General features: G+C 36.3%; 1 protein-coding gene across 20 annotated transcripts in view; it reads left to right on the forward strand.

The window, feature by feature from the left end:
* The window catches only part of HERC1 (HECT and RLD domain containing E3 ubiquitin protein ligase family member 1), a 232,895-nt gene that overhangs the window by 96,059 nt on the left and 121,073 nt on the right, over positions 1 to 15,763 (forward strand). For 19 of the 20 annotated variants that reach the window (XM_061431034.1, XM_061431032.1, XM_061431035.1 and 16 more), the window contains 6 exons: positions 3,892 to 4,017; positions 5,355 to 5,576; positions 9,513 to 9,665; positions 9,790 to 9,922; positions 11,666 to 11,857; positions 14,495 to 14,716. In XM_061431034.1, the coding sequence (XP_061287018.1) occupies positions 3,892 to 4,017; positions 5,355 to 5,576; positions 9,513 to 9,665; positions 9,790 to 9,922; positions 11,666 to 11,857; positions 14,495 to 14,716 (1,048 nt within the window). Of the gene's footprint in view, positions 1 to 15; positions 1,814 to 3,891; positions 4,018 to 5,354; positions 5,577 to 9,512; positions 9,666 to 9,789; positions 9,923 to 11,665; positions 11,858 to 14,494; positions 14,717 to 15,763 lie in introns of those variants that run through there. The other variant, XM_061431051.1, reaches the window with a different exon arrangement.

A 15,763-nucleotide genomic window follows, 5' to 3' on the forward strand; every position in this document is an offset into this window, starting at 1 on the left:
TCTATGTCTCAGTCACATTTCTCCTTGAGGTTGTAGCCTGTAAATTCAGCTTTGTACTGGTAAATTTCAACTGGATGTTCTTTCTGTTACTTCTGTTTTCCTGGTGGGAGTAAATTTTTTGTCAACTTGTCCTTTTTGTTAGCTTGTCTAACCTAAAGGTCAAATGTCACTTCTGAGAAACCTTTCATTTCCTGCTCTGCTGCCAGGTTTGATTTTTCCATGTATGTTCTCATCACATCACATTGTTTTGTAGTTGTCTGCTTACAACTGTGTTTCTCTTTTCCACCAGAAGATGAATTTCTGAGCACAAGTACCCAATTTTATTGTGGTAGAATGCACACAACATAAACTTTGCTATCTTAACCATTTTTAAGTATACAGTTCAGTGATATTAAATAAATTTATAATGTTGTGCAACCATCACCACTGTTTATCTCTCTCTTTTCATCTTACAAATTGAAATTCTGTACCCATTAAACATACCATTCTCCCCCTCCCTTCAGCCACTAGCAACTACTATTCTACTTTCTTTCTCTATGATTTTGACACTTGTATGTCATAATTTCTTTCTCTACGATTTGGACACTTATATGTCATAAAAGTGGAATCATACATTGTCTTTCTGTCAGTGGTTTTTTTCACTTAGCATAACATTGTCATAATTTATCCATGTTAAGTAGCATGTGTCAGAATTTCCTTTTTAAGGCTGAATAATCTTTTTCTATTTGTATATATTAAATTTTTGCTCATCTGTCGTCTTTATGACCTTGAATTGAACTATGGTTTTTTAGATATGATGCCCAAACATGAGCAGCCAAGAAAAAAGATAAATTAGACTTCATAAAAATTGAAATACATTTATTTTTATGCTGGTGCTGGAGAGGGAATGCTGAGCTGTTGGTTATGAAGAGTGACAAATTAGACTTTATTTACCACTTGAAACTGTTGCTTCAAGTACAGATCAGGCAAGGAACAAACTCTGAAACATCCATCAGAACCAAAGAAGAGTACACTTAAGTTGAAGACATAACACTTGATCTGAAACAAGAAATTTGTGCCTGCTCAACAGCTTTGAAAGAGCACTTCCAAATGCTGCTAGTAGTCTTTGTTGTTTTAAAAATTAACAAACATTTATGCTTAAAATTACAATATCAAGAAAATGAAAATAAAACTCACAGAATGGGAGAGATATTTGTAAATCATGTGTTGTGTCTCATAAGATTCTAGTTTCCAGAATATATAAAAGATTCTTGCAACTCAACAGTAAAAAGACAGCCCAATCAAAAAATGAGTCAAAAATCTGAATAGACATGTCTTCAAAGAAGAAATACCTAAGGGCAGTATGTACGTGAAAGAAATGTTCATCATTAGGCATAAGGGAAGTGCAAATTAAAATTAAAATCACAGTGAGATACTACTTCATACCCAATGAATCGTTGTAATCAAAAAGACTGATAATAGGATTTCCCTGGTGGTCTACTGGTTAAGAATCCGCCTGCCATTGCAGAGGATATGAGTTTGAAACCTGGCCCAGGAAGATTCCACATGCCACAGGGCTACTATGCCCATGTGCCACAACTACTGAGCCAGTGCTTTAGAGCCTGCGAGCTGCAGCTGCTGAAGCCTGTGCTCTGCAATAAAGTAATCCACCATAATGAGAAGCCTGCACACAGCAACAAAGACCCAGGGCGGCAGCAGCAACAACAACAACAGAAACCTGATAATAACGAGCATTGGTGAAGATGTACAGAAATTGGAACCTTCATATATTGCTAATGGGAATATAAAATGATACATCCACTTTGGAAAACAGGTAGTTCTGTTAATAGTTAAACGTACAGTTACTATATAAAGTAGCAATTCCACCTGTGTCTATATCTGAGAATTTATTAAAAACTTGTACATGAATGTTCATAACAGTAGTATTCATTATAGCCAAAAAGTGGAAACAAACAAATGTCTGTCAGCTGGAGAAGGGATGAACAAAATGTTTGTCCATACAATGTAATGTTATTCAGCTATAGAAGGGAATGAAGTACTTATACAGGCTACAGCATGGGTGAATCTTCTAACCATGCTAAATGAAAGAAATGAGTCACAGAAGGTCACATACTATATGAAATGTGCAGAGTAAGCAAATCCATTGAGACACAAGGTAGGTTAATTTGTTGTCAGAAGTTTTGGGTGAGGAAAAGATGGGAAGTGGCTGTTCATGGGCAAGGTTTTTTTGAGGGTGATGAAAATGTCCTAAATTAGATAGTGGTGATGGTTACATAACTCTGAATAAACTAAACCTACTGAATTTTATACTTTCAAAATTAAATTTTATGATGTGAATTATATGTCAATTAAAAAAAAAAGCAAAACTGATACAGTGATTTTCCCATAAGAATTGTAGAAAAATTCTTCTAGCTTTCAGATTGTTAGTGAGAAAATCTATGCTATTCAAATTTTTAATCCTTTTATGGATATCTTTTCCTTTCTGGATTCTATAACAAGTTCTACTTCTCTGTTTTCATATTTTAAAATGATGTGAACTGTTGTGGGTCCAGTTTTATCCGTTGTCACGTATATTTGGATAGACTCTTAATTTGGAAACTCATAGCCTTCAGTATTAAGAAATTATTTTGAAGTGTGTGATGATTTCCTCTTCACTGTTCTATGTTCTTTCTCTCTGAAACTCATTATTGGGTAATAGACCTCCTAGATCATTCCTCTTAATTTTCTTAGGTTTTCTTTCCTGTTTTTTATCTTTTCTCTCCTCTACTTTATGAGAAATTTAATTTTTATATTCTAACCCTGCTATTGAGGTTTTATTTTCTTATGTTTTTAATTTATAAGAGCTCTTTTCTTTTTTTTTTTTCAGTGTTACAGCTCTATTTTATTTAGAAGATAGCAGGAGAGAGAGAGAGAGAGAGAAAGAGAGAGAAAGAAAGAAAAGAGCACGCGCACGCGGGAGAGAGAGAGTCCGTCAAGAGCTCTTTTCTTAATCATATAGAGTGTTTCTTTTTTTCTTATTCAGCACCATTATTTTAGTGATAAAGAAGCTATGACCCAGAGAAGTTTGAGGCTTAAGATAATAGAGCTATTTTTTAAGCTGTTCCTGCTACCTAGACATTTGTTTGGCTAAGGCCTGCTCTGTTTTTAACCTAAATGCCTAATCCTCAGGGAGACCCTCTATGATGAGCCCATGCAAGTGTGCTTAAGTTGCTTCAGTCATGTCTGGTTCTGTGCCACCCTATGGACTGTAGCCCACTAGGCTCCTCTGTCCAAGGGATTCTCCAGGCAAGAATGTTGGAGCAGGTTGCCATGCCCTCCTCCAGTGAGTCTTCCAGACCAAGGGCTTGAACCTGCATCTCTTATATGTTTCCTGCATTGGCAGGCAGGTTCTTTACCACTAGCGCCCACCTGGGTAGCCCATAGACTGTGTTAATTGCCTTTATGTATGGGTGCTCACTCAAGTTTGCATTTCATTTTACTTTTTCTGTGTGACTCTTTTCACACTTAAAATTGCTTACTCAGGGTCTCTTTTTCTTATTAGACTATATGCTTATGTAAGCACGGCTTTTATGTGTCTTGTTTGTTGCTACATTCCCAGCACTTTTCAAAGAGCTTTATCAGGCTCGACACTATTAGACTCAACACTGAATATTTATTGCATAATGATTAGCTATGTAGTGGCAAATCCAAAATTCTAGTCTTCTTAAAGACGTCTAAAGAAGGATTTGTCATGCTTTCTTTTATTCAGATGCCACCTTCTTTAGACTTCTATGGTCCACCTTCTTTAGATTTCTTTGATCTTAGTAGTCTGTGGATTTATTTTTTATGTGTTCCTATTAAAAATGTAAGAACCAAGCCAAATAAATCTACTTTTTTTTTTTTTAATATAAGGTTGTAATTGAAACTCTGTCAGTGGGAGCAACCATGCTGTTACCTCCATTACGAGAACGTATGGAATTACTTCATTCTCTTTTACCCCAAGGACCTGATAGATGGGAAAGCTTATCTAAAGGACAGGTGAGCCTTTGTCTGGTATTTAAGTAAACCAGTACTATATTATCAAAAAAAGACTGAGAGGGAAATAAAACTAATCAGTTGCCAGTGTTCATGAAATAATACTTCACTTTATGAGTCTGGTACATTCTAGTATTTAATGCTTTGTGTTGGAAGAGTTCCCAGGCTTCTAATGAAAGTGAAGCAAGTGATAACTTAAGTGATTTGGGGCTCATTATTAAAATTATGTCTAATTTTTCCAATGTTGTTTACACCGTCTAGCCAGAGAACTGAATTTATTTGTAGTTTGTGGAGTTGAAATCAAGGGCATGAGCTACTGTTGGTTTCATGCCCAGAACTTTGTTTGAAATAGTTTATATAAAAAGTAAAGGAAGATGACTGTTGTGAAAAGTTCTTGATGATATGAGTATGCTTCTTCTTTCCATTTTATTGTCATTTGTGCATTAAAATAAGTACATTTTGCTCAATCAAATTGAACAATCAATTGTAGAGTTACAGATTTGAGGGAAAAAGTGTTACTGGCAGTATAATAGCCACAGATGCTTTCCAATGAGTATTTTGCATTAGTTTAGATTTCAAGTGATGTATTTTAAACATTAGAATAGATAGTTTCATTGGTAATTTTGTAGAAGAATGTGTACTGTAATTTATCTGCTGACGTTTCCTCCTCCTTATAGCACTAAAATTATTATGTATAGTGTGCCATTTAGCTTAGAGTTTCAGGTAGTAAGGATGTAATACAACTCTTTAAGTTGCAGTTTCTAAAATGGTATTAATGGGATAGCTTTTTAAAAAAACTACACATTTTCTAAAAGATTACTGTATATATGGAACTTAGAAAGATGATAACAACAACCCCGTGTACGAGACAGCAAAAGTGACGCTGATGTATGGAACAGGCTTATGGACTCTGTGGGAGAGGGAGAGGGTGGGAAGATTTGGGAGAATGGCATTGAAACATGTAAAATATCATGTATGAAATGAGATGCCAGTCCAGGTTCAATGCACGATACTGGATGCTTGGGGCTAGTGCACTGGGACGACCCAGAGGGATGGTATGGGGAGGGAGGAGGGAGGAGGGTTCAGGATGGGGAGCACATGTATACCTGTGATGGATTCATTTTGATATTTGGCAAAACTAATACAATTATGTAAAGTTTAAAAATAAAATAAAATTAAAAAAAAAATAAAAGATTACTGTCTATTAGGATATAAAGCACATTAGTTAGCATCATTATAGTTCCCCCCCCCCCCCCGGGATTTTTTTTAAAATTTAGTTTTCTGGTGCATTTTAAGCTAATTATTTGTTCTATTTCATCCATGGGAATATTTTTCTTTAGAGAATGCAACTGGATATTATTCTGACAAGTTTGCAAGATCATACCCATGTAGCCTCCTTACTTGGGTATAGCTCACCCTCTGATGCTGCTGACCTCTCTTCCGTATGTACTGGCTATGGAAACCTGTCAGATCAACCTTATGGCACTCAGAGCTGCCATCCAGACACTCATCTGGCTGAAATTTTGATGAAGACTCTCTTAAGAAATTTAGGATTTTATACAGTAAGTTGCCTTTTTTTTGTAGTAAAAGAAAAAAGAAGAAGAAAACGTGGGTTGGGGGCTTCCCTGGCAGTCCAGTCCAGTGGTTAAGACTCTGCACTTCCAGTGCAGGAGGCCCAGGTTTGATCCTTGATCAAGGAATTAAGATCCCACATTCCACATAGTGTGGCCAAAAAAAAGAAAAAAATACTTGGGGTGGTTTTTTTTGAAGGGTGTGTCCCTTAGACTGCAAGGAGATTCAACCAGTCTATTCTAAAGGAGATCAGTCCTGGGGGTGTTCTTTGGAAGGACTGATGTTAAAGCTGAAACTCCAATACTTTGGCCATCTCATGCAAAGAGTTGACTCATTGGAAAAGACCCTGATGCTGGGAGGGATTGGGGGCAGGAGGAGAAGGGGACGACAGAGGATGAGATGGCTGGATGGCATCACTGACTCGATGGACATGAGTTTGAGTGAACTCTGGGAGTTGGTGATGCACAGGGAGGCCTGGCGTGCTGCAATTCATGGGGTCACAAAGAGTCAGACACGACTGAGCGACTGAACTGAACTGAACTTAACTGAGGGATCATTTCAGGTCAAAGTATTTTGACATTTAAACACTTAGGAAATAAATAAAACTAGACTCCACTTCCCAAAAGGGGGGAAATGTGTCAGATATTCTCAAATATTGTGGGTGCCAAGTGACTTACAGTTGAGAATTCCGAAGAGATTTATTTTGGAATTTTACCAAATTTTTTCTGATATTAATGTGTAAGAATAAACAGGTAAAAATAGTCAACAACATTTTGCAAGAGAAGAATCATGAGGAAAGGATTAATCTTACCAGATAGGATCTTATAATTAAACAGTATGGTTGATACTGACTAAAAATAGGCTGGTCAGTAGGAGAAAAGACAATGGACAGTAGTATTGCTTTTTCTTATTAGAATGCCCTTAATTCTTACTCTCTGGTGTTTCTTAGATTGTTCTCTTTTTTCCTTTCCATTTCTATGGGTTCTAATCCATACCATCATGACCTAATGGTAATAACAGTGTTTTAACTGTTGTCACTGTCACTGGTCTCCTCTCAGCATCTTACTGCTAGAATAACCTTGTTGTATTAAATAACCTCGTTTTATTAAATCAAAACTTTTTCAGACCCTTCATCATTTGGCTTATACACCACACTGTCCTGAGCTTGTGTGTAGCACATCTATCTCTTCTCTACTTGTCTGCCAGTCTGTGACTTCTTTAACACTTGACTGTTCTAGGAAGGCTTTGCTCAAACAACATTTTCTAACCGTGTAATTATAACTGCATGAGAAGTATATTAGTCACTCAGTTGTGTCTGACTCTTTGCAAACCCATGGACTGCAACCTGCCAGGCTCTTCTGTCCAGGGGATTATCCAGGCAAGAATGTTGGACTTGGTAGCCATTCCCTTCTCCAGGGAATCTTCCCAACCCAGGGATCACACCTGGGTCTCCTACATTGCAGATGGATTCTTTACCTTCTGAACCACCAGGGAAGCCCAGGAAGGCTTCTAGGAAGCCTTGCTGAAATAACCTTTTCTAACCATGTAACTATAACTTAATACCTCTTATCAGTTTTTAGAGTCAAAGTGTACTGTGTAACTAAACTTCAAAGTGTTTGTGTATCATTTCATGTTGTCTCCTACTCTTCAGGGTCAGGTCTGTATATTCCTTTTTTCAGTAGAAGTCTTCCCTAGTAGCTCAGTTGGTAAAGAATCCTCCTGCAATGCAGGTGACCCCGGTTCAATTCGTTGGTCGGGAAGATCCACTGGAGAAGGGATAAGCTACCCATTCCGGTATTCTTGGGCTTCCCTGGTGGCTTAGCTGGTAAGAATCTGCCTGTAATGCAGGAGATCTGGGTTCGATCCCTGGGTTGGGAAGAGCCCCTGAAGAAGGAAGCCACTACCCACTCCAGTATTCTGGCCTGGAGAATTTCCATGGACTGTATAGTCCATGGGGTCACAAAGAGCTGGATATAACTGAGTGACTTTCACTTAGTGTTGTATTCTGCCCAACTTAAAAAGTTGTTGATTAAGTCAGAGTGACAGTTGTTCCTGTAGAATTATTTTCTTTCAGATTTAAGAATATAAATTTGATCTGATGTTTGGCTGCAGATGGAATGGAAACAATGTTATAAGTATATCCATTTGGTATTTATTGAAATTTTTCCCCAAAGTTCTATTAAAGTATTGCCTTTCTAATGCCATTAGGGCTGAAGTAGATGTGAACACGACTGAAGCGACTTAGTAGCAGCAGCAGCAGCAGATGTGTATATTATATGGAAATGGAAATAAAATACTAACTGTAATAACTGCTTTTAGGCTGAAAATCGTAAATTACTGTTTCTTTCTGATATAATTTAAACCAATTTGTCTTGTCCTAAGATTTTAGAATAAGACTGCTTGTCTTGGTCTGTTTGTGCTGCTATAATAGAATACCACAGAGTGGACAGCTTATATACAACACAATTTATTTCTCACAGTTATGGAGATGGAAAGTCCAAGATTAAGGAGGCAGCAGATTGGTGGTACCTGTTTCTTGGTTCATAGACAGCTGTCTTCTTGCTGTGTCTTCACACAAGGGAACTCTCTGGGGTTCCTTTTATAAGGTCATTCTGCCCTCATGACTTAATCACCTCTCAGAGGCCCCACCTTCAAATACCACTGCATTGGGGATTAGGTTCAACCTAAGAATTTTGACGGAACACATTCAGTCTCTAGCAGTGTTTATTTGCCCACTTAAAATGGTGCTTATACAGTGAGGGCCTTAAAATATTCTGAGACTTTCTCTTGCATATTATAAACAAAGACCATAGTTTGTGCATAAGGGTGTTTATCACATTATTATTTATAAGAAATAGAAATTGGAAACAACTAAAATATCTAAAAATTGGGGAATGGTTACATAAATTATATATGCTCAGTGGACTATTTCGTCTCAGATTTCATGTACACATGGTTTATGAAAATACAAAAAATATTTATAGATCTGTTAGAAAAGAGACTAAAAATAGAATATGTAATTTTATGAAAAAAGACGAAAAGAAATAGAGAAAAAATATTAGATACAGTGGTTGGCTAAGTGGTGATTTAAACTTTCTTTAAAAAAATACAGTTTTAGAATGTTCTAAATTTTTTACACTATTTCTTTTTAAAAAATATTTTTAACTTGAAATAACTTAAAATTTATGCACGAATCACAAGAATTGTTCAAAGAAACATCCCGTGCCCTTCAGCCATATATGCCTTTCTTCCATCCATTATTTGAAAGTAAATTGTAGAAATCATACTGGCTATTACTAAGCATTTAAGCATGCATTTCTTAAGAAGAACATTCTCTTTCTTATATAACAACAGAGCAGTTATTGAATTCAGAAAATTTAACATTGACACAGAACTATTGTATAATATATAGTCCATGCTCAAATTTATACAGTTATCCCAGTAATGCCCTTTATGGCACCCTCCCCCTGTCCCCCAAATTCAGGATCATACTTTGTATTTAGTTGTTATGTTTCTTTAGTCCACTTACTGCTTTTATAATCAGAAATAAAATTAATTTCTGGGAATTGTGTTATTAGAAATTCAAGTGTGTGAAAATCTTTACAAAAGAGGTTGGGAAAACAGTAGCATTAAAATGTTGATATGTTTTGTCTTTGGATATTGTTGTTTTCCTTTTTCTTGTTTCTGCATTTTCAAAGTTTTTGTGGTGAAACATTATTACCTTTTTTTAAATGGAAAAGAAAGTTGAAATTGCATGATAAATCTTACCATCTTATAGCTAATGTCTGCATAGCAGTAGCAAAGATGTAGGGATTAATAATGAGAGAAAGGAGACCATGGTTTCTTAAATCAGAATTATTTATGGTAGGACATTAATTTCACTTTCAGACACTTCAGATATAATCTTCATTTATGTATCATTTTAGGATCAAGCATTTGGGGAGCTAGAAAAGAACAGTGATAAATTTCTACTTGGAACATCGTCTTCAGAGAACAGTCAGCCCGCTCATCTTCATGAACTGCTATGTTCACTGCAGAAACAGCTGCTGGCATTTTGCCATATCAATAACATAAGTGAAGTATGTGATTCTTTGCTTTCTATGTCATTTCTCAGGGACCTTGAAACTCAGATATTTGGGTAAACCATGAAATTTTTGTACCTTGAATCTTCCAATGTAGTAATTTAGAAACTTTTTTCCTCAGAACTCAAGCAGTGTGGCATTGCTTCATAAACATCTTCAGCTCTTGTTGCCTCATGCCACGGATATTTATTCACGTTCTGCAAATTTGCTGAAAGAAAGTCCTTGGAATGGCAGTGTTGGAGAAAAATTAAGAGGTGTGTTTGGTACTGGGTTTCATATTTAATCAGTGGTTATAAAGCAGGAATTTTTACCCTTTCTAAAGCCAAAGAGGGCCTGAAACCTCTGAGTGGAGTAGGAATGACTTTGAATCTCCTGAGCTGGGTTTTGGGTGATGGCAACAAATGGCAACCCACTCCAGTGTTCTTGCCTGGAGAATCCCAGGGACGGGGGAGCCTGGTGGGCTGCCGTCTGTGGGGTCGCACAGAGTCGGACACGACTGAAGTGACTTAGCAGAAGCAGCAGCAGCAGCAGTGATTGATCTGGTTAATCTTAAAAGATGTCCATTGTTGTGATAGAGGTCTAATTTAAAGGAATTAGATGACATATACTCAAAAAGGCTAATATTAAATGGCATAAAGTGAGATTTTCATCCATTTTTTTACCTTTCTTTAGCATTTGCAATCCTCTTCTTGAAATACTTTCTGTGTGTGTGTGTGTGTGTGTATAGCAGAGTTTTATTAAAGTATAAAAAGGGACAGAGAAAGCTTCTGACATAGGCATCAGAAGGGGGACAGAGAGTGCCCCCTTACTAGCCTTAGCAAAGGAATTATATACTTTTTCAATTGGTTATTACAATAAATCAAAAGAATTTCTCAACATTGTAAAAATTTTACCAGACCCACTCCCACAATTTACATTTTAAGATGACAGGGTTCAGTTCAGTTCAGTTCAGTTATTCAGTCGTGTCCAACTCTGTGACCCCATGGACTGCAGCACCCCAGGCCTCCCTGTCCATCACCAACTCCCAGAGCTTACTCAAACTCACATCCATCAAGTCGGTGATGGCATCCAACCATGTCATCCTCTGTCGTCCCCTTCTCTTCCTGCCCTCTATCTTTCCCAGCATCAGGGTCTTTTCCAGTGAGTCAGTTCTTTGCATCAGGTGGTCAAAGTATTGGAGTTTCAGCTTCAGCATCAGTCCTTCCAGTGAATATTCAGGATTGACTGGTTTGATCTCCTTGCAGTCCAAGGGATTCTCAAGAGTCTTCTCCAACACCACAGTTCAAAAGCATCAATTCTTGGCGCTCAGGTTTCTTAATAGTCCAACTTTGACATCCATACATGACTACTGGAAAAACCATAGCTTTGACTAGATGGACCTTTGTCAGCAAAACAATGTCTCTGCTTTTTAATAAGCTGTCTAGGTTAGTCATAACTTTTCTTCCAAGGAGTAAGCATCTTTTAATTTCATGGCTGCAGTCACCATCTTCAGTGATTTTGGAGCACAATATTTTAATTTAAAAAATTACATTTGGTTTAAAAAACATTAAAGACTTTTCCTCACTAACATGTAAGCACTGTGAGGGCAGGCATTTTTAGTTCTTTATTCACAGTCATACACCTTTCACCTATAATAGTGCCCGGTATATAGTTGTAAGTCTTCAATAAATACTTCTTAAGTGAATCTGAAAATGAGAATAAATCTGTGAATGAGAAATTCTTAATACATTTTAAGTGAACATGCTATAATTATTTGATTTTGTTGGCACAAGGGTATGTGTGCTTTCCCATAACGTGTCTGTTGTGATGCATTCAGAAAGTAAGTAAATACTGACCCCAGTATTTTATTATATAACTCTCTAGCTACCAGAGAGTTATATAATAATTCAACAAAGAGTTATTGAATTAGTGTACTCCAGTTCTAGGCAAAAATAGTTTATTAGTCTTTTTCTTTAAGTTTGAAAGTTGATCCATGTTAAATTTCTTACCCTTCATAGATGTGATATACGTCTCAGCTGCAGGCAGTATGCTCTGCCAGATTGTTAACTCCCTCCTGTTACTCCCAGTGTCGGTGGCTCGGCCTTTGTTGAGTTACCTCCTCGACTTGTTGCCACCTCTTGATTGCCTTAATAGACTCCTGCCAGCTGCTGCTCTTTTGGAAGACCAAGAGTTACAGTGGCCTCTTCATGGTAAGTACAGTTAATAAAGGAGCAGATAATGCATTTGAGAAAAGTTATTCCTTTTTCTCACATCAGACAAATCATATCTGACACTTTGGGGTATAATGTGATCAAAAGATAAAGTTGTTGCTGTCTAAGAGCTTATAGTGTAAAGTGGGTACCTGAGATGAGAAAATTTAAGAAAGTTACTTGTGTATAAAGTGACACAAATCGAGTCTTTATCTGATTATTAGGCTTGAATAGTATATTTCATTGATTTCAAGACATGCTTTTTTCAAATTTTGACATGGCTTAATTTGGATATATCTTACAGTAGATAATAGAAAAGCATTGGTTTCATAAATTGGTTGGCAGCATAATGACACATTTTACAATCAATGGATTGATTTAAGTTTTATTTCTTAAATGCAAAGTTTTTAGTTTTAAATCTCTATTTGACAGTAAAATATTTTGTATTTTGGCTTGATAAATAGGTAACTGATTGATTGTAAAAGAAATTGGGAACCTATCTTTCTGTGTTTTTCTTTTTAGATACTTTATAGAAAATAGCATTTAAAATTAAAAAAAAAATTTTTTTTTGGCTGTGCCAGGTCTTAGTTGCTGCACACAGGCTTTCTCTATTTGTAGAGAGTACTTTTCAGTTGTGGTGCTTAGTCTTCTCATTGCAGTGGCTTCTCTTGTTGCAGAGTGTGGGCTCCATGGCATGCTGGCTTCAGTAGTTTGGGCATGTGGGCTCAGTAGTTGTGGCTCTGGTGGCTCTGGGCTCCAGAGCACAGGCTCAGTAGTTGTGGTACACAAATGGGGGATCTTCCTGAACCAGGGATCAAACCAGTGTCTCCTGCATTTTAAGGTGAATTCTTAACCACTGGACCACCAGGGTAGCCCAGAAAATAGCATTTTGATTTTAGGCATAATGTGTGAATTCCCTCTTAATTTATAAAATTCTGGTTAATTTATTCCATTGAAGATAACTTAAAATATTATGTCTAGAAAATAGCAATGTATTTTTCTATTGCAGTCTATCCTAAGGTTATCAAAGGAGTTTCATTACTGAAATCTTAAAAACTTTTCAAGTTTTAAGTGAGATCACATGTTTAATGGAAATAATCCTGGACTAAGACATTAAAAGATTTAGATTTTAGTATTGGCTGTGTTTCAACTTGGGTGTATAAGTGACTTGGGCAAGTCATTTATAGCCTCTTTAAACTTTGGTTTCTTCTCCTGGAAAGATTACTTTGAACAGAATACTTTGAGGGCACATCTTACACCCCATTGTTCTGGTCAACTGGATTTAGATGAAGTCAAATGTTAAGGTTACAGCTGTTTCAGGATATTGATTAGACTTTATATGGAGCCATTCCAGGTTTACTCCTGTTTTTCTAAAGCATCTCAAAATTTTCTAAGACTTATTACTCTATTTGTCTTAGGTGAGGTAAGTGTCATTTTATTTTGGATTTTGCATCAGTGTTCATAACTGATTTTTTCCATAATTTTCCTTTTTCATGCTATCCTTTGTGTCATTTTTACTACCACAGTTATACTAACCATATAACATCAGTTTGGAATTTTCCTTTTTTCCGTCTTTTATTTAAAATTTGTCTAATTTAGGAGTTATCTCTACTTGAAGGTTTGAAAGACTATAAAAACTATCTGGCCCTAATGTTTTTTTTTTATAGATATATTTTTGGCGATTAATTTTCCCTTTTTAGTGGTTGTTCTCTTACAGCTTTTTCTTTCTTTTCAAATTCATTTCAGACATTGATATTTTTTCAGAAAATGTAATTTTGTTGGTTTTCAAATTTATCAGTACAAAGTTGTTCATAATATTCACTCATGGTTTTAAAAAATCTCTAGTGTGTTTGTGGTTCTATCCTCTTTTTTATTTTTAATTTGAACATTTATGCCATCATTTTTTCTTGATTGATTTTATTAGAGGTTTATCCATTTTATTACTGTTTTCAAATAACCAGTTATTTTAATTTGTTGATCTCTTGTGTTTTTTGTTTATGATTTCATTGATATCTATTCTTATCTCTATGGCTAACTAGTTTTATTTTTTAAGTGAAGAACTTTTAAAAATAAATGTACAATAAGAAAGCATAGATCTGGATCTTAGTACAGGGCAATTCTGAGTTCAGGCCTTAAAAACATTAAGTAATACTAAGTGTCATTTTACTAGATCAGTTCTTTCTGTTTTGTTTTAGGCCGCACCATGCGGCATGTGGGGTCTTAGTTCCAGACCAGGGATCAAACCCGGGCCCTCTGCTTTGGAAGCACAGAATTTTAACCACTGGACGACCAGAGAAGTCCCCTAGATCAACTCTTGTTTTGATTTTGGAGGTATAAACTACCTCAGTTACTCAATGTTAAGGTTGAAATTTGATCTGGATAAAATCAGTACCATGTGCCGTTTCAATGTTTATCTTAAAATCGATAACTTTACAAAGCCAATTTTTATATGATAGACTTATCTGAATGTATTTTAAATTAGCTTGGTAAAGAAGATATATACAGAAAGTGTTACAATTTTTGTTTTCATTATAAAATTTTTTTGCTTCAATATCTTCTTGTAGTGCAACAGAAATAGAAGTGAAAAAGTTTGAGAATCTTGAATACCAGATACATTACTAATGATTTTGTTTTCAGGAGGGCCAGAACTGATCGACCCTGCTGGCATGCCACTACCTCAGCCAGCCCAGTCCTGGGTGTGGCTTGTGGATCTGGAAAGAACAATTGCTCTTCTTATTGGGCGATGTCTTGGTGGCATGCTTCAGGGTTCGCCTGTGTCTCCAGAGGAACAGGACACTGCATATTGGATGAAAACACCACTTTTTAGTGATGGTGTAGAAATGGACACCCCTCAGTTAGGTAATGTGCTTCTCTGCAACAATGAATAAAAGACATTTGTGTTTATTCCTCCTTTGAGATTTCTCTTATTATGGGTTTGCTGAATAGAGAACCAATAGAAAACAAATGCAACATTTGCAGGGTAGGGGATCTGAGACTATAACTTGGAGCCCTCATTGTAAAGTGAAAAGTGCCCCCTGAATTAGAGAAGTACAGGTCTGGTTCTACTTTGTTATTATTTATCACTCATTTTAAGCAAATCATCTAACTCATAAAAATGAGTAAATGCTTGATTTACTTGTGTTCTTGGGCTTGGAGCTTATGAAACTGCTTCGTAGACAGGTAGTGACCTTGACTTACCAGGGCTCAGGTCATAAACACCTTTCAGTTGTGAGGACCAATCCCTTCTGTTCCCAGCCTGTCCTGCTTTCATGTGTGACTCTTTATTTTTTTCCTCCTCATTTATGGTACCTTTGGAGTTTCCTTTCCTGCCTCATCTCCCATTTGTCTGCTTTGCTAGTAGGCTAGCTCTCAGACTGTCTGAACATGAAGATTTGTCCAGGTCCTGAACAGATGGTGTAGTTGTTTTATCTAGGATTGGTCCTTCAATCTCTCTGGACCTCTTATTTCAATCCTTGAAATGAGTTAGATTAGATAGCCTATATAGTCTTGTTAGATTTTAAATTTATTATTTCTCTGGTAAAAGAAGGAGACTCAGAGAATGTCCAAGAAGCAAAATCTAAAAGAAATCTCAATCTAAGAGAGTTTGAAGAGGAGAAACAAAAAGTAGAAACCAAGACAAAAATTGCGGAGATTCTGCTTTGGCATTGGAGAGTGGGAGTGAGGGATTTTGAAGACTTTCCTCCTTTTCCAGCTAGGAGTATATATTCACTGTTTCATTTATGAACCAGAAAGTGATTCCATTGATACTTAGGAACATTTGTATAAAAGAAAAGTAAAATCATGTTTTTTTTCCAAGGGACAATTAACATCATAAAGATGGTTCCAATGCTATCAATGTTTAACTCTGTGATAGTTCCAAACGTCCTCCTGAGGGCAAAAGTATCA

Source organism: Bos javanicus, chromosome 10 (genome assembly GCF_032452875.1).
Source record: "Bos javanicus breed banteng chromosome 10, ARS-OSU_banteng_1.0, whole genome shotgun sequence".
Taxonomy (NCBI): Eukaryota; Metazoa; Chordata; class Mammalia; order Artiodactyla; family Bovidae; genus Bos; species Bos javanicus.